Here is a 19,884-nt window from a genome sequence, read left to right as displayed (position 1 = left end):
ATAATTAGGTATGTTCGTAATTTACACTGATGACATTTTCACAACCGGAAATGTGAAAATGCTATTTTTTATCTGTGCACAAGCGGCTAGAAAATCAAGTAAGTTTTATTTAACAGGCTGTAATCACAACAGTTCATAATACATTTTCAGGAGGTGATGCCTCACAGCTCTTAAATATTTGAAAAATATCATATTATCACCTTGAGCGGCTCATAAAATACTTAATTATTGAACCAGTTTCAGTTGTCTTGCCACGATCAGGTTCAAAAAAGTATTCACAGTACTGCATTAGGTGAAATATACAATCATCATCATCATCAGGTGATAAAATGATGAATAATACACAGTCATCATATTATAATATTAATTACATCATCATCTCTAAAAATTGTGCTACGGGGTGTACATATTCATGTCAGATGCTCCTGTGTTGTACAAATCTTTTCACAGCATTAACATCACTTAAGGTTTTAAGATGAAAAAGTACACTAGTGTATTGATGGATCACATTTAAATCACCTTAGGTTTGCTGATGACAGTGTACCATTTAGTGCTAGTGCAAATTAACATAAAAAATGTAAGGAATAGTTCATTAGGGTAAGTTTGAAAATAGGTCTGAAAATCAATAATAATAAGACAAAAATAATGTAAAATTAACATACCGAAAAAAGTTGAGGCAGTTGAAACTCACAACTGGGTAAATAGCAAAGAGTACAAATGGTCTGGGGCACTCTTGTTAAAATAACCATGATTGTCAAATTTGAGAGTCCAATGAATACACAGTAAATTAAGTGTAAATAATCAGTTTTGATGTGAGACACGCGCTTTCACTAAGAAATCCATTCGGAAACTGAAAGAATGATGGACTGACCCACGTCGACAATAACTATGCAAGGCAGAAAAAAAAGAAAAAAAATGTGGATCAGGGAAAGATTGGAGTGGAAAACATTTAAGCGAATTGAAAATAAAATGGTGATTGGTGGCACACGTAACTGAGTGAATGGACAGCAGATGTACCTAAAACTTTTTAGCTAGATTTCCAGAGACAAGAAAAGACCAAGCTGACAACCTAATGTAAGATGGATACTTAACATTACAAAACTTGCAGGTACAACAGGACGTGAAGAGCTTAACATACGGAAAAGTCTAGCAGCAGCCTTAATCTAGCTGCATGTGTCAAATGACATTTGATGATAAAATATATCATATATTAGCACAGGTATAGTTTACTGACATATAACTGTTAATGCAGCCTACATTATTAGTTTCAGACAGCCATTCGTCTTTGTTAATGCAGTGTTTGATTAGTTCCATATCGCTGAAGAGTCTGCTCCACGATCGCACCTATGGAACATAAATGAACACAGTGTGTTTCGACAAATTAGTAACAGATTGAATTCGGCCAGAAATGGCCACGTAGTTAAATGTTAACCCCACTGTTGTTTGTAGAATGTTGTAACAATTTGTAATCACATATTCAGCATTGAGAAGGTCCAACTTCTTACTCTCGCCATTGCAATGTTCTCTCTTGAAATATTGTGTACGTAGGGCTTTCTGAATATGGTATATATGTAGGGCTGTCTTGATTTAGACCACTTCACTACTAGACAATGTCCTGTTCTTCGTGCAATAATCATGGGGGAATATCATCAAGTACTGTATACAGAATGCTTCATGATGATTGGATGTGTGTCCTGATCAGTCACATATGTAGCTCTCACTACTCATCACAAGAGTAAATTATCATGTACACTTGACTGCAAGTCAATGGAAGACTGTTCATTCACTTCAAAAGTGGGTCATGCACTGTACAAAGACTTGTTGAGCTTAAAAGTGTGGTCTTGATAAAGCATGTATATTATATCAGCCATGTTTCAATTATTAGAGAAATTGAGATCTGTTGTGATCCATCAAATAACTGTGAAAGGAGTGCCTCCAAAAGAGGCAGTATCAGTGTGTGGATTAACATACTATTATGTGGACACAAAGACCTACATTTCACTGTGGCTATTTATGTCTGCAGAGATAACATGCTTTGTGACATGTTTATGTTTACGCTAATGCAACAGGTGGAGATTTTATTCTTCATGATGGCATGGCTCAGCCACATAGGGATCTTCTCATCAATGAATATCTTTAGGCAGAAGCAATCCAGGATTCAGGGTTTTCAGCATGAACTCACAATCCTTATTTGATAGAGTATGTACCAGATGGTCTTGGCCCTCTTGCAGAGACTCTTGCTGTAGAAAAATATCTGCAAGATTTGTATTTACTGTCACAGGGAGGTCCCTTTCACCACAATTTAGGTATACTTAAGATACAGAACCACAGCTAAGACAATCAGGTGATCCAATGCCATTTCGTGTGGAGCACTGTCCAAATCAAGTTTAGTAAAGAAGCACAAAATCATCACAAGTAAAATACTATCAGTATGCAGCAGGTTATGCTTAGTGTAATAATTACTAGAGGCCTGTGCAAATAATTCCACAGCAAATCAAAAGACAAACAAAAACAAAGAAGGAAGAAGCTGAGCTGTAGCGGCTAATCATTGAAGAGATTCAACCATGTCACAGGTCCAAAGAGCCTGGCCAACATAAGCTTTTACTGGACAATAACATTTAACAGTATTTTTGAATCAATGAATACAATCTTGACACATGGGACAAATTCTGTACAGAAATAACACAAAATTTCTTATGTCAACCACAATTAGGTGGGGAGACAACTGGAACACTGAGCCAAGCATCAGGGTATAGCTATATTGTTGTATCTGCAAAGTTTTTGGTACTGTGCCATAGATGTGGTGAAAGCCAGTAAAAGTTTCAGATGAGACACGCAGTTGACTGAAAACTTAAATCATGGGTCAACTTGTTGTGCAGTGCAATGCAAAACTATAGCTGACCGGAAACTTATGTTTTGATTCATATGGTGGGGCAAATGCACACACGAGGCATAAAAATCACTAATAACGCCTAATTCAATTACGTGAAACTGGTGTGGTTAAACAATAATAAAAATTCCAGTCGCAAAGAGACAAAACATTTATTCTTATCTACAAGGCAAATGTCACTGATTACCCATAAAAATAAGGGAAAACAAATGAGGCAATGATTTCTGGAGAAGAGACCGTCACAGACAGGAATCCTCCATGGACAACAGTTGCCAAGAGATTGTAAAAACACACTGACATCATCATCATCATCATCATCAGGACCAGTAGTAGTAGTAGTAGTAGTAGCAGCAGCAGTAGCAGCAGCAGCAGCAGCAGCACCAGCACCACCACCACTACTGGCTTGGGCTCTAGTCAATTCCGTAGCTCACTTTTTCAATGACGCTTGATATCCATCATCAAAAGTGGAAGGAAACTATATTTTCTGAGCAGATGGTTTTACTTGAACCATATCTACAACAACCTGGTATTTATACTGTAATGGCAATTACTATGACTTATGCAGATTATCCAATTTGTCATTTTTCCAATATATAGACATAATGTAATCACTGGGTGGAAATTCTTTCTTGCATCACAAGACTGAAAACCTCCACTTCAGACGGGTCGAGTCACTCCAATAAATTCTTGCACAAAGGACAACTAGGGGTGAATGTTCATAACTGAACAAACTATTTATTCTTCTGTCATTGACAAGTTTCACTCTACAGTCAAAACATCCGTACCCAGTAATTCAACCAATGTAAGAAGAGGAGAATCTTCTGATTTGGGAGAAATTGCTTACAGGATTTCACAAGGCTCAATCTTTGGTCCACTATTGTTTCTCGTGTATGTAAATGACATTTCATCTAATATACAACAGGCACAACTAGTTCTCTTTTCAGGTAGTACTAGTATTGTAATAAATTCAAATATACTTACAGCAGTAAAAGAAATAGTAAGCAAAGTTATTAAAAATATTAGTGTATGGTTTCCTGCAAATGGTCTTATTTAAAAATCACACAACATATTCATTTCTGGGCATCTTGAGGTACTACACCAAATGTAAGTGTAACATGTGGTGAGAAAATAATAAGTAGATTGGAAACTTCAAACATTTTAGGTTTCCACATTGATGAGAATTTAAGTGGGGAAAAGCACTTTGGAATTCCTAAAACAACTTCATTCAGCCACACATGTACTTCTAACCATTGCAAAACTTAGGGGGTGACAAGCCAGTAAGTTAACATATTCTGTGTATTTTCATTCAATAATGTTGTATGAAATAATGTTCTGAGGTGACTAATCTTTGTGAGAGTATGTCTTCGTTGCTCGAAGACGTACTGTAAGAATAATATGTGGTGCTCACACTTGATAATTTTGTAGACATTTTCTTAAAATAAATAATTTTCCTGCATTGGCTATTATTCAATTCAATTTTATTTTTAATTTGTGTACTTTGTTGTTTCAACTGTGCAGCCATTCTCGAGTAAAATTTTTAACCCATACTACATACGTGTCGGGTTACAGCAGTTTTCATGGGCATTCCACAGTTGTCGAGACTTATTCCTTAGAAGAAGGTTATCACAGATGTGGGGCCTTCGCAGTATATTTATCCTCACACGAAGTGTAAACCTATACGGTAGTTAAATAGGAACAACGATGTACAAAATTACAATCCCAGAAGAAAAATATTACATTCCTTAATCCACATTACGGCTGTCTTTAGAACAAAAGGGGTGCACAATGTCGCACCCAGTTTTTGATCACCTACCCAATAATAAGTTGCACAACAGAATAATTTCATTCTACATGTTAAAATTTTTTTAAAAAGTTCTACCAAGTGGGCTCAGAACAGAGTAAGTTAGCACTGGGCCGATTATCGGTATGTCAACAAAACGTACTGCCAATGCAACAAACGTCAAGAGTAGACAGAAACACAAGTGTTGCGGGTGCTACTTAACAAAGAACTGTGAGGTAATGCTACGTAACTCCACTGCTCAAGCACCGTTACAAAATCAAACGTAGACAGAAAGAACCGAGCTCAGAGACCCCCAGAATAATTACTGAGTTACCACAGCAAGGCAAGGAGTGCTGACAGGTCGGATAAACGAGAGCAACTGTGCTCATACATTCAGAGGCAACATGTCACAGGTGTGCACTGGGCCCTTTAAATAGTGAGGCTTTCAGAGCACAAGACCATATTCTGTCACGCTGCCAGTCTGTCCACGTAGTTAGAACAAGAGAGGATGACAGTCTACTGAGTTTCAGTTAAATCGTGACAAGCTGATCGATAACTGCCTGCCTACTGCCTGCTCGCTAACTTCGACACCGAGATGCAGCCAATCTGATGCGTACCACAGGTGTGGTATGTCATTGCTGCCTACTAGGTCACTGAAGATGAGAAGACTGGCAAGTGGCCAGCCCTGTGGGGTCATTGTGGATGAGACTGGGGTGTGGCCAGTCCTCCTACATTACAGGTCATCGCGGATGATCCGCAAGCTGCCACCTTCACATTGACTGGGTATGGCACGTCTGTGCAACCTCCTGGCTTACTTATGAGCACCTGCGCCATCTCGGTCAAACCGTCGTGGATGACCGGGGCCTAGTTTTCACGATAACCAACATCCTGGACCGTGGTTGGCAGTGTCCATCTGAGTGCACGGGTGCTGTCTTTGAGAGTGCTGAAGTGGTGGATGCACTGGGTCTTCACAGAGTCTGTATGGACAGCACCTTTCTCACACCCCCACCAATGCCACCACCACAGCACGCAGTCACGGCACTAACCCGTGGGAGCAATGTGACACCACACTGACGAGGCATCGGCACTTCTTTGCAGCACGCACACCTGCATCCGGCCTCTGATCGTAGCTCTGGAGGCACTCACAATTCTGTACACTTTGCATGACAAATACATGTTATTACAGATACTGCTGTGTCACTGATGCATCTGGGCACGAAATGGACCGCTCCCCTACACTCTGTGCACGATCTCCTGTTCGCAAAATGACCTCAGCTTATCAGGTCACAAAATTCGTGTAAGAAAATAGCTGTGTCGCAGCATCGGTGCCAGAATTTTTTTCACCTCAAGACGCAAATGACAGTGAAGCTACATCTACAGCATCGACCGTTATCTAGCAGTGCCAGCACGATGTGGTCTGTCAAGTGAGGGTTTTCTTCACTGGTGGCCTTTTGAGTGTATATGTGTATCTGTAATGAGCCGTGTCAACTCACAGAGACATCAGTAGCACCCTTAAAATGCCATTTCTTAAACCACAAGAGCATTTGTCACTGTTTAAGGAGAATGTTACAGAAACTTATTTGACACCTGCATTAACATCATTTGTGGTTTCAAGTGAAACAATTAGAAATGTTACCCATCGAGGAACAGTAGCAGATTGACTAGCTGCAAATGTAATTGCTGGGCACTTATCTATCAGGGCGTGAGTTGCCACGTACTAAGGTGGTGCCAATCACGTGCAGTACTTGTAGGCAATTGGGGCATGTGGCACAGGATTGCTCTGAGTCTCATTGGGCAATGATACGCCAGAAATTTTAGTGTGCAATTATTATGTATGTGTTGGAAGTGCAGTTTTTCTCTTTTTATTTTGTGTTGTTGTTAATGACAGTACCAAATTGCACAGAATGCCACAAACACATTCTGCTACTATGAGTGAGATTGTTGCCACTTTGAAAAAGCAGGTACACGTATTGTCAGGGTTAAATTCCCAACATCAGCAAGAGCTATGTAGGCATGTAGAAATTTTACAGGCTGTGGTTTAGCAGATAAAATAAGGGCCTAAGGAAGCCAAGACAGTAGTGTAGGTAGCCCCCCATCCCCTTCTTCTTTCAATCCTTTGACAGTTATGTTAGTAACACCTTTTCTGGCAAGTTAACAGAGGCTGTAATTGCATTCCCTGACAGTGTTAAGGCTACTGCCACAATGAGTGGTCAGTCACACAAGATTACTCTCTGTGTGGCTGATTTACAATTAGCAGGTGAAGTTCTCAGTAAAGCAGAAAGATACCAGCAGTTAACTGATAGGTTATCACAATGTTATCAGAAGCAAAACAGCACAAAGTTTTCCTAGGAAAAATTGAGTACCTTAACACAGAAAAATAGGGAATCAGTAGAAATATTTATGGACAAAACCTAGGGTATCCATGCACAGATGTATCAGATGACACAAAACACATAAAGTGCCCTCCGCCACACACCGTTGGGTGGCTTGCGGAGTATAAATGTAGATGTAGATGAACATGGAAGCATACAGAGTCTTGCTGAGAGGAGCTGAGAGTAGGGCTTTGGATGTTTTTCTACAGTGTCCACAAAGTCTGGATAGATAGGGAATTCTAATAAATATTCTATTTTCTATAAATATTAATAAATAAATAATAATAATCATAAAATTAATTCTAATAATTTTTTTTTCAGATTGAATGGTGGCTCTGACTAAAGAAGAACAAGTGGAGTTGATATTCTTAAGTGAAGGAGAAGGATTGTCATATCGCAAAATTGTGGAAGAATTTAACCTTCAACACTCTCATCATCGATCTATTTGTTTTACTGCCGTCAGGAAATTAAAATCACTGAGTTTAAAGAAACAGGCAGTGTGTTGGACAAGCCCTGGTCGGGATGATCAAAGACTTCACATGAAACGAAAGAGGCTGCCTTCAACAAGGTCTCTGCTGGCCCAAAGAAATTGCTTCATTGGACATCCACGGAGTTGGGTGTTCCAAGGTCAACCATCCACAAAATCTTGGCAGAGGAGAGGTTTCATCTGTACAAGTTACAGGTATTGCACAACTTAAAACAATCAAAATAGGGTGTGGTCCATAGAAATGTTGGAACACGTGAGGCAATACTAACCTTACGACTTATCTTAGAAGAAAGATTAAGAAAAGGCAAACCTACGTTTCTAGCATTTGTAGACTTAGAGAAAGCTTTTGACAACGTTAACTGGAATACTCTCTTTCAAATTCTGAAGGTGGCAGGGGTAAAATACAGGGAGCGAAAGGCTATTTACAATTTGTACAGAAACCAGATGGCAGTTATAAGAGTCGAGGGGCATGAAAGGGACGCAGTGGTTGGGAAAGGAGTGAGACAGGGTTGTAGCCTCTCCCCGATGTTATTCAATCTGTATATTGAGCAAGCAGTAAAGGAAACAAAAGAAAAATTCGGAGTAGGTATTAAAATTCATGGAGAAGAAGTAAAAACTTTGAGTTTTGCCGATGACATTGTAATTCTGTCAGAGACAGCAAAGGACTTGGAAGAGCAGTTGAACAGAATGGACAGTGTCTTGAAAGGAGGATATAAGATGAACATCAACAAAAGCAAATCGAGGATAATGGAATGTAGTCAAATTAAATCGGGTGATGCTGAGGGGATTAGATTAGGAAATGAGACACTTAAAGTAGTAAAGGAGTTTTGCTATTTAGGGAGTAAAATAACTGATGATGGTCGAAGTAGAGAGGATATAAAATGTAGACTGGCAATGGCAAGGAAATCGTTTCTGAAGAAGAGAAATTTGTTAACATCGAGTATAGATTTAAGTGTCAGGAAGTCGTTTCTGAAAGTATTTGTATGGAGTGTAGCCATGTATGGAAGTGAAACATGGACGATAACCAGTTTGGACAAGAAGAGAATAGAAGCTTTCGAAATGTGGTGCTACAGAAGAATGCTGAAGATAAGGTGGGTAGATCACGTAACTAATGAGGTGGTGTTGAATAGGATTGGGGAGAAGAGAAGTTTGTGGCACAACTTGACTAGAAGAAGGGATCGGTTGGTAGGACATGTTTTGAGGCATCAAGGGATCACAAATTTAGCATTGGAGGGCAGTGTGGAGGGTAAAAATCGTAGAGGGAGACCACGAGATCAATACACTAAGCAGATTCAGAAGGATGTAGGTTGCAGTAGGTACTGGGAGATGAAGAAGCTTGCACAGGATAGAGTAGCATGGAGAGCTGCATCCAACCAGTCTCAGGACTGAAGACCACAACAACACATGTGTGAATAGTTTTCAGATAACTTGGATGAAAATATCAATTTTTACTAAAGACTGTGTGTTGTTCTGTGATGAAGCTGTGTTTTACATGAATGGTGAAGTGAACATACAAAATCTTCGACACTGGTCTCAAGGCAATCCACCAGATTGGATGAGTCCATCCAAAAGGACTGTGAAAAGGTGATAGTATGGTGTGACTTGTGGAAAGCTCATGTGCTATGACTTTTCTTCTTTGATGAACATGTAACGGGCGAGACTTATCTGAACATGCTGAGAGACAAATTGATGCCTTAAATTGAGCATCTGAGTGAGGGACTTCCAAACTGGTTTCAGCAGGATGGGGCCCCTGCCCATTTTGCTGCAGCTGTTAGATATTGGTTGATGACAATTTTCCTCAATGGATTGGGGGAAGAGATCATATGGAGCGGTCTGCTCATCCGCCAGACCTCCCCCAAATTTATATCACCTGATAGAATGCATTACCTGTCAGTGTGCTAAAATTGATGGCACTTCAGATCTATTCCATTGAGTTCACCTTAATCTTGAAAAGTACATCAAATTGTGTATTGAAAAGCACGAGGATCATGTTGAAAATATTATTTATTAACATTAGAGTGACTAAAATGTGCTTTGTTATTATTTTAGAATTCTTTATGTACCCAGACTTTATGAACACCCCATACACTGTATCCCCACAGAGACATCACATAGGGTTAGAAAGGAAAATCATGGCAATTTAGCAGTGGCTCTTGGGGTCACAAGGCAGATAGAGAAGCTTGACACTGCTACACGAACACATGCAGACCACCAAGTTTTTTCTGCAGAAATAAAGTGTTATAGATGCAGATGGAAAGGTCATATATGGAAACACAGTGTCAGCAACCTGAATGCTGTTAAGTGTGGCCAAATTGAACACTGAGTGCATGATTGTGGGCAGCATAGGAAGTGAAACAACTTCAGCAGAAGCAGCCATTAAATTTAAATGAGAGTGCAACAGTAAAATGCAAATGAGATTGCACAGTCAGAAACATTCCTTATAGGACATAACATTGCACAAAAAGGTGCATAGATGGAATGTTGTTTGTCATGCTGTGTGAAGGGCAAGGAACATCAATGTCTGGCAGACATGCATCAATCATCAGTCCAGACCTCATAGGGAGGAAGAAACTGGGACTCCGCATTATAAATTGCATGGGTTGGGTGATGATAATGTCGAGTCATTGAGTACAACATTTTCAGTTTCAGTAGCAGAACTAGAGATTTTCAGGAATATATGGAAGTGTTCCCATACACTAGCGAAGTGTATTCAGCAACTGTTGGGCTAGATTTTCTCTACAAACACCATGCCAGAATTCATCTTTCACAGTATACAATGGAACTCAATGGGAATTTGTTCTTATTGGAGGCTACAGCTGCAAGTGAGGCAATGTTGCAAGGGGCACCCTTCTTGAAGCTGTTGCCAACTAAATTGTGAACACATATGCTAAAGATTGGTGAGGGACAGGGAAGTTAGTGTGGGTTTCGATTTATACCGACTTACCATGCGAAATATTATATGTGGTAGAGCCACTAAAGGAAAATGAAGAATTAGATGGAACTCATTTTTTGTGCTTACTAGCGTAGCACACAAAAGTAATATTAATAGTGAATTTATGGCTCCTGTAACCTTGGATAACTTCAGTATGGACGTGGTTTGCCTGTCAAAGGGCTTAATGATTGCCTCATTAGAGGTACTAGATGAGGAAGATAATGATAGGTCTTGTGATGACCAGAGCCCCAAATAAATCGTCAATGCAGCAGTGTTACGTGAAAAACTGGGTCACTTGCGAGGCAGTTATCAGCAGGCAATGGGAGCTTTGCTACTATGGTTTATTTAACACAAAGTGTCCTCTACCAGCAACGTAGGTCACCCAACACCATATAATGACAGGTAATAATGCGCCAGTTTATAGAATGCTGTACCACATAGCAAGGCATCTTCAACTCATAATGGAGGAGTTCATAGATCAGCATTAGCTGAAGGTATAATACAGTCCAGTGATACCCCATGGAGCACAAATGTCATCATGCCAAAAAAAAGTCAACAGATGGCACCAGGAAGTACAGATTCCTTTGCTGTTACCACTACCTGAATGTGAGTCATAACTGACGCATATATGATTCCCAATATTATGGAAATGTTAGACAACCTAGGACGGTGCCAGTAATCCACAAAAATGGATCTGAGCAGCAAGCATCATAAGTTAAGAGGTATTCCCAGAAGACAGACCAAAGATAACTTTCATGATTCCATGTGGACATTACCACTGCTAAGGAATGACGATTGGGGTATAAACAGAGGTTATTAGATGGGATCCTACATCGTTTAAAACCAAAAAAGCTTGCATGGTATATTTGAAAAGGCGTTCAAACCTAACAGAGGCAATCCGGAACTTCCCAGCATCACAAAACAACTAATGTCGTTCCTAGATTTATGGAGTTGTTATTGCAACATTGTAAAGAATTTTGTACAGATCATAGAATCTTTGAACCGAAATTCCAGTGGTCAGCAGAACGTCAAGCAGTGTTCGAGGCACTGAAGGCAGCATTAGTGTCTGATCCAGTACTAGTCTTTCCTGAAGTTAAGAAGGAATTTATCCTCTCTTGTGATAGCAGCAATAGCATGGTTGGTTGTATTTTGAGGCAGAATATCAATGGGCAGGAACATCCAGCAGTGTATGCCTCACACCAACTGAACAAAGCAGTGCGTAACAATCTCACTATGGAAAAGGAAATGTTGGAAGTGATATATGAAATAGCATACTTTCGTTGTTATTTATATGGATGAAAGTTTAAGGTCACCATGGACCATGCTTCATTAAAATGGCTGTTAATGCTGAAAGATTTGTCATGTTGGCATACAAAATGGGCACTCAAGCTCAGCAATTTTAATTATGAGGTGGTATGTACATTTTTTAACAGAGTAGCAGAGAGCACAAGCAGCTAACGAAGACTATTAGGCATTCAGGTCGCAACCGCAGTTCATGAAGCATGAGGGCTTGTTCTGCAGAACGATGAAGTGCAGACTGTGCATAGTGGTTCTGATGGCATTCAAGGACAAAGTGCTGCTCAAGCACATGACATGTGTCATCAGGTCACAGAGGATGCCAAATGATGGACAAACGAGAAGCAGAAAGATTCTGATGGAGAGCAAGGAGATCCGATGCGGAGCAATTAAGTGAAGGACCCTATGTCTTGTGCACAAAGAGCTGATCTTAGTTATCAGAAAATTTCTTTGTAAAATGTTCTGTTTACAACAGAAATCTACATATTGCAAATGAATATCAGCATTACAAGTGGTTTTTAATGCTCTGAAACAAAGAGTGAACAAAAGAAAGACTAGATTATTCAAGGTGCAGCTTTATATCAACACCAGGAAGTATCCACCCATTAGTACTCACAAAAAGTGCCCTCTTAACTCAAATTTTTGCTGTTTGCTTTATGCAACATACTGAGCAATCAGCCACCTTCATAGTGGAGAAATTACTTCAGCATACAAAAGGGACAGATGAATTGAACTGACTTTGTGGTAAGTTCCTATGGGACCAAACTGCTGAGGTCATCGGTCGCTAGGCTTACACATTACTTAATCTTACTTATACTAACTTACCCTGAGGACAAAACACACACACACACACACACACACACACACACACACACACACACACACACGAGGGAGGACTCAAACCTCCCACAGGGGGAGATGCGCGAACCGTGGCAAGCCACCTCAGACTGCAGAGCTACCCCGTGCGGCTTTGTTAGGTTATGACAGCCCTCGCATTTCCCAGAATAAATCTAAAAATCATAAATGCCAGTTAATAACAACGGAGTGTGCCCAAGAAGTAGGACTTCACTGAATCCTAAAAAGAGCTTCTTTCCTGTTCAACTTTGTCAATTTCAACTTTGAAATTATTTTCTCTTCCTTGAACACTAGTCATTGCAAAAAACTATACAGTTACCCAAGTAACACAGGTAGGAACTTTCAGAGGTGTCTACAGTGCTCTGATCTCTGCACAAGTGAACCAAATTTTCTACAATAACTGTGTGAAAACACTGTACTGGGTGGCTGAGAGGTGTAGGTCAGTTCTCCCGCCCCTCGCCTTCTCTCCCTTTCTAAGTGCCAATGAGTAGCCTCTGGCCTAGTCCAGTTTGGCACATGACTCTATGCCCACACTGTCGCCTCAATCGTATTTTCATCATGGGTGATATCAAGGTAGCATTGTAAGAAACAACAGCTAGCTACCAAACACTCATCGTTAATAGGGTTTATGCAGCACAATGCTGCTGACATGACTTTGTTACTACCAACTATCCAGCATTCAGTCATGTGTGCTCTGCACAAAAGTGTACAATTGCAAAGAGAGCAGTGATTTTCATTGGGAATTATTGCTATTTTTGTTTGTGAGTCAAAATGACTAAGTTTCAAGTCACACAGAGCCAAACAAAAGTGTTAGATACTACAGATACCAATTTCTTCATGACCTTAAAGACAATGCCAGGCGAGATTAAATCTTATTGGCAACGGTGATTGCATCAACAAAGGCATATGCTGTTTTACAACAGAATTACGGGCCATGGAAACCCGTGGCCAAGAAATGAAGTTCCACTCTCTGAGAAAAGATATTAGCTGAAGAAATACTGTCACTGATTTGGACAATTTCCAGAAAGACACTGTTCATCATACTCTATTGCAATTTTATGGTAGTGGCGAGCATCCTACAAGGCAAAATGTAGCAGATGTGTCCTATGACAAGATTGCTTTCACAGGGAGCCGCCATTCAAGTGGAAGATTTCTGAAGGACTTGGAATTTAGGTACAGAAAATGCAACGATGGAAAACACACATTCTGATGGAGAGATCTGATAATGATCCAATATTGCAGCAAGTAGAGATACTATTTTCAGAAAAATGCACAACATTCAGAAAGTAAATCCTCATTGCCCTATTATTTTCTTGATGATGCTTGTATCAATCAAAATCACGTAAGAAAGCACATCTGGCATGATTCGAAAGGCGTAGGTGTGTTGAAGTACATATGCAGAAGGAACAGACTTACTGCCTGACAGGCAGGGTCATCAGACTATAACTTTATGAAAAGTGAAAAGCTAATGTTTAAAGACTGAAAATCCACTGAGAATCATGAAGATATGAATAGTCATATATTTAAACACAGGTTTTCACATTTATTACATCGTTTAAAAGAGGACTGTGCGATCGTCATGGATAACACTATTTATCAATAAAGGAAAAAAGGGAGAAAATTCCTAATTTAACTACAAATAAGGAAAAAATTGCACAGTGGCTAGAAGAGAAAAATATTTTAATTTCAGGTTACTGGAGGAAATCAGGTGACACAAGCATCTTTTGAATCATTATGAACTTGTTAGTTTAGCGGCAGAAATGAGCTGTGAGGTTGCCCCCTTACCACTGCCCGTACAAGTCACTGAAAACTTGTGGGCCCTAGTCAAAGGAAAGAATGAAAGATGGGAGAATTTACTTGATGAAGCAAAGATGATGTTATGATGGAAGACTGGATTAAGTACATATGCCACACTGAAACTCTGCAAGAAAACAACTTTCTGAAGGAAAGCATTTGAGAAAAGTTCGCTGAAATCAATGACAATGCTATTGCTTCAATTGAATCCTTGGATACTGAATCTTCAGAAGAGCACAGTTAAACATCAATAAATTGCACTAAATGTCATGTTCCTTCCTCTGCCCAAAGCTGTGAATGCTATTCCCTCTCTCCACTCCGTTTCTTGTCACCTTCACTTTCTTCTGTCCCACACAAAAATTTATCAATATGAGGCAGGACAGCTACCGGGTGTACATTGCCTGTGCTGCTATGTCTGTCACTATTACCTGTGTGGAACAGAAGACCCATGTTTCTGCTTTGTACTGAGGTTAAAACTAATGTGCCAGGTTAAGGAACGCTTAAATGTTCAGGTAACAATAACTAACGTAGATTTACAATGTAGCAGATGAGCAGTAATATACTTTCTAAAACACAGGAGAATATATCATTATGGAGAGGCTGCTGTTTCACTGCAGTATTTTCTAAGCACTTTCCAAAAGTATGGTTTTGCAGCCATAATAAATTGTTTTAAATAAGATTTCAGGTATCATCATTTTCAAGTGTGTGCACTGAGCATACATGAACCAAACAGCATTGTCTGATGGCATTGTTTACTGGGCTCGATACTTACGGGCCAAAGGCTATCAACTTGTGGCGCATGGTGAGAACACAAATGGGAGAAGCGTGCAGAAAAGATGGAGAGAGTTGCCTTTTAAACTGATCCCTCCATACGCCACTTTTGCTGATCTGTTGTATAATGTCATTTACAATGCAGAATTCAGGGTTGTCAAGGCATACTTTCAGCAGCTAAAAAGCAATCTTAGGTTGTAAAGACAACATTGGCAAACTGAATGCTGCAATGAAGTTGCTGTTTCCTCAGTTCTGAGTTATAAAGAAATGCTTGATGAAACATAGAATATTAAACAAGAATGCATTATTATGCACAGCCCTCCACTTTGTCTAAGAAAGTTTTTGATGTGGCGTCACTATGGCATGGTTAGCTATTCAACAATGACAAGTGAATTTTATGAACACCAACCACCAGAAATGTACCATATATTTGTAAATTTAGTGTTGCATTATAAGTGCAAAAATTCTCATGTAAGGAAAAATGCAGCAAAAAGGCATTTACTATACTGTTCCTCCAAGTTTGAATAAAGATATAATATTTACTTGATATAAAGAATAGAGACCTGTGTTGCAATATTTTTCATGTTTCCTTCTGATAATCTGTTCAAAAGACCTTTCATTTGCTTTTTCAGTCTCAGCAACAGCAGTTGTTTCTTATCATCCTCAGCTTCATTTTTCAGTCTCATGTGAGGTGGCACATACTTTCCAGTAGTACGCTGAAATGTAAATAAGAATATGAAGTCACATCATATGGCTGGTGCAGTAGCGATGCCAGTACTATGCTAAACTCAAAATAGAACTTTTTACCAGTATTATGTTAAACTCAAAACAGAACCTTTTCACTTACATGTAAATCACTCAGGTGTCATTAAACAAAGTGTCAACTTCTAGTAAGATGTGAAAAATAACATTAGAAACTGTCTTGCTAAATTACAACCTTGCCTTTTTTGACAAAACATACATATTGACAACCTTTCATTGTAGCACCATATTCAATATTTTTGTTGCATACCTTAAACAGCTATCACATTTGTATTTAAAAAAACTGTCAAACATAATGGCACAAATGAGTAAGTAGCAACATGACCATTTTATGTGACTGTGGCATAAAGAGTAAAAAAGATATACACCTTTCACTCGTGGCAGTCTGTATTTTTAACTACAGAAATTATGCTTATCAGCAGCAAAAACTACAAGACTGAAAAATTATTTAAAAATATATTAACAAAAATACTCACTTTTTGAAAATATAATGTAACAGGATACCATCTACTCACCAAGCGGCATCAAGGTTAACGAAATTTCTTTTGGAGCCAGTGGCTCCTCCTCCTGGCAGAAGGGTTGAAGGAAAAGGAAATGGGACAAATAAAAATGAATAGCAAAATTTAGGAAATAGGGGAAGTTTGGAAAAGTCACCCAGAACCCTGGGTCAGGGGAGGCTGGACAGGTTGACGAGGAAGGCTAAGAGCATTGTACATGGTAGAGGTGTGGAGGGGGTGCAGAATAGACAGGTTAGAAAATAACAGATATAGTAAAAAGGGTGTAAAGAAAGGAATACTGACATCAAAGAAATGAACATAAATTAAGGGCAGGTGTGTGGTAAGAGCCAACGACATGTTGTAACACCAGTTGTTATCTAAGGAGTTCTGAGAAGATAGTGTCTGGGGAAAGAACCCAGATGGCACATGTGGTGAAACAGGAACCAAAGTCATGACTGTCATGTTGTAGAGCATTCTCTGCAACAAAATATTGTGAGTTGTCAGGGCACCTGCTGTCTATGTCCACTCATACTGACTGACAACCTGTATGTAAACACTGTTCACACAATATCCTGTAGCGGAGTATGCTCTACGACACGACAGCCATAACCTTGGTGTTTGTTTCACCACATGTGCCATCTGGATTCTTTCCCAGGACACCAGTTTCTCAGAACTCCGAAGATGGGAACTGTTTTTACTACATGTCCTTTATTCTCACCATCCACATGGCCTTAATTTACATTAATTTATTTGATGTCAGCATTTCTGTTATAACATCAAGTTTAACACATATATTTCAGAACGACACAAAACACATAAGTCACAGAGTAAGTTGACAAGCAAGAGGTGTGTACACGTTAGCATTCGAATGAGCACTGAGTCCCAGTCTAGAGGCCGCTGCTCGGCTGGCCGCTTAGGTGGCGCAGCTGCTGCATGGCTGGCAGACAGCGCCGCACGTAGAGGACGCGCGTAATTGCACGGTGGCGCTTTGAATGATCGGCAAGTCACAACACTTTTCCCCCCTTTGAAATTGTTGCACTGGTCTTGATGGAGGTGTTCTGGAGATGGCTAACGTCCATGGGCGTTGTTTGACTCGCCGTAAAGTCTCGAGGAGGAGGCTTCCCGTACGGACGGAAGTGTCCCCGATGATAACGGGTCGAGATGACAGGAGACGTAGGGGTCGAATCTGCTGGGGCCCCATGCACCAATCTGCCCGTTGCAGCAAGTCCAGTTGATATGACAGGAGACGTGGGCGATGTGTCGGCGTCCGTTGGAGGAGGAGGCGAGTAGATTTGCTCTGACCGAGGATGGTCATCCGGTTCCTGCATGGGCGCGTCTCCTGGTGGCATCCGTTCATGTGCTGGCATCGCGATGACGGTGAGAGGGCTGCGTTATGAGTATTGGGAGATGTCAAGATCCCGAGCGGCAGTTAGAGCCAAAGGTGGTGTAGCGGCATTCACAACAGGCGTTGCTGGCACACGAGGCCGAAGCTGGTCTGAATGACGCACTGCAACACCCGTGTCTGTCTGGATTTCATACAGGCGTCTGCCATGGTGTCTTAAGATGCGGCCCGGGCTCCATTTTGGCTGCCTGCCACATGCCCGTACCCAGACGAGGTCATCGGCAGTGAACCGGCCAAGTGAAGGCACCCGCGGCCGTGAGGTGGAAGGCCGCAGAAGATGAAGTAGCGTGCGGGGCTGTCGGCCATGTAAAACCTCAGCCGGGCTGTGGTCGCCCATGGGGGTGAAACGGTAAGACGCCAGAAACTGGAGAAGCGCATCATCAGTAGCAGAAGAAGTCAGAAGTTTCTGCACCTGAGCCTTAAATGTGCGGCCCAGTCGTTCAGCCTCACCGTTGGATTGTGGATGGAACGGCGGGGCCGTGACATGCATAACACCGTGACGAGTAAAAAAAATCCGCAAAGTCGGAAGATGCAAATTGCGGACCATTATCAGTAACAAGAGTAGAGGGGAGGCCTTCCAAAGAAAACATGCAGGCGAGAGCACTGGTGGTTGCCGCAGTGGTAGGCGACGTGCAACGGACAATGAAAGGAAAGTTAGAGTAGGCGTCAATTATGAGGAGCCAATAAGTACCTAAAAAGGGTCCCGCAAAGTCAGCATGAATGCGCTCCCAGAGCTTCTCAGGCGAAGGCCACGGTGACAAAGATGACTTCGGGGCAGCGGCCTGTGACGCACAAGGGCTGCAGGCAGCGACCATGTGTGCTATTTCAGAGTCGATGCCAGGTCAGTACACATGATGGCGTGCCAGAGATTTTGTGCGAGACACACCCCAGTGCCCTTGGTGAAGGAGGCGCAAGAACGAAGCATGCAAAGACGCAGGTACCACAACACGCGGTGAAGCACTGTCAATGGAAAGGCGGATAACACCATCCCTAGCCGTGAGGCGGTAGCGTAAAGCATAGTAGTTCTGCAACGGATCAGAAGTCTTAGCGGACAGGTGATCTGCCCAACCCTTCTGAATACAGCGTAAAACCTGGGAGAGGGTAGGGTCAGAACCCGTAGCAGCTGCCAGCCTGTCCCCAGTGATGGGGAACCTGTCCACAACCCGCTGCTCGGCAACATCCAGGTGGAAACACAAAAGTTCGTCCCTATCAAATGCCTGATCAGGACCCATGGGAAGGCGAGACAGAGCATCAGCATTTGCATGTTGAGCCGTGGCCAGAAATGAATCTCATAATTGAAACAAGACAAGTAAAGAGCCCAACGCTGGAGGCGGAGTGCAGCCTTGTTGGGAAGTGACGTTGATGGATGAAACAAGGAAACAAGTGGTTTGTGATCCGTAATAAGATGAAATTTTGAGCCATAGAGAAATACACCAAATTTATGAAGAGCATAAATAATGGCCAAAGCTTCTTTCTCAATTTGAGAATACTTTTGTTGGGCATCCGTGAGCGTTTTGGAGGCATAAGCAATGGGTTGTTCCGAACCGTCAGAAAAACGGTGCGCAAGGACTGCACCGACCCCATATTGAGAGGCGTCTGTGGCAAGAACAAGATGTTGGCCAGGTCGATAAGCAGCCAGGCACGGGGCCTGTTTCAGCACAGTCTTCAATTTCTGGAAGGCCGCTTCGCATGACGCGGACCAGTGAAAAGGACCGTTTCCATGCAACAGGCGATGCAACGGCTGAGTCACCGAAGCCGCAGATGGTAAAAACTTGTGATAGTACGCTATTTTCCCCAAGAAGGCCTGCAGTTCCTTAACAGATGTAGGGCGAGGAAGGGCATCGATCGCAGCGACAGTTTGCTGAAGCGGACGAATACCATCCTGAGAGAGTTGAAACCCTAAGTACGTGATAGATGCCTGAAAAAAATTGTGATTTCTGAAGATTACACTTAAGACCGGCAGTCTGTAAGACATGAAAAAGTGTGCGGAGATTTTGAAGATGTTCTTCAGTGGTGGAGCCAGTGACAACAATGTCATCCATGTAA

General features: G+C 41.2%; 1 protein-coding gene across 3 annotated transcripts in view; it reads right to left on the bottom strand.

The window, feature by feature from the left end:
- Nucleotides 1-19,884, bottom strand: part of LOC124595654 (nucleolar MIF4G domain-containing protein 1-like) — a 122,477-nt gene that overhangs the window by 77,317 nt on the left and 25,276 nt on the right. For all 3 annotated transcript variants that reach the window (XM_047134495.1, XM_047134496.1, XM_047134497.1), the window contains exon 3: nucleotides 15,741-15,893. In XM_047134495.1, the coding sequence (XP_046990451.1) occupies nucleotides 15,741-15,893 (153 nt within the window). The remainder of the gene's footprint in view (nucleotides 1-15,740; nucleotides 15,894-19,884) is intronic.

The sequence above is a fragment of the Schistocerca americana genome, chromosome 2 (assembly GCF_021461395.2).
Source record: "Schistocerca americana isolate TAMUIC-IGC-003095 chromosome 2, iqSchAmer2.1, whole genome shotgun sequence".
Classification (NCBI taxonomy): domain Eukaryota; kingdom Metazoa; phylum Arthropoda; class Insecta; order Orthoptera; family Acrididae; genus Schistocerca; species Schistocerca americana.
The sequence above is the reverse complement of the archived record's forward strand: the minus strand, read 5'-3'. Positions and strand labels throughout refer to the sequence as shown.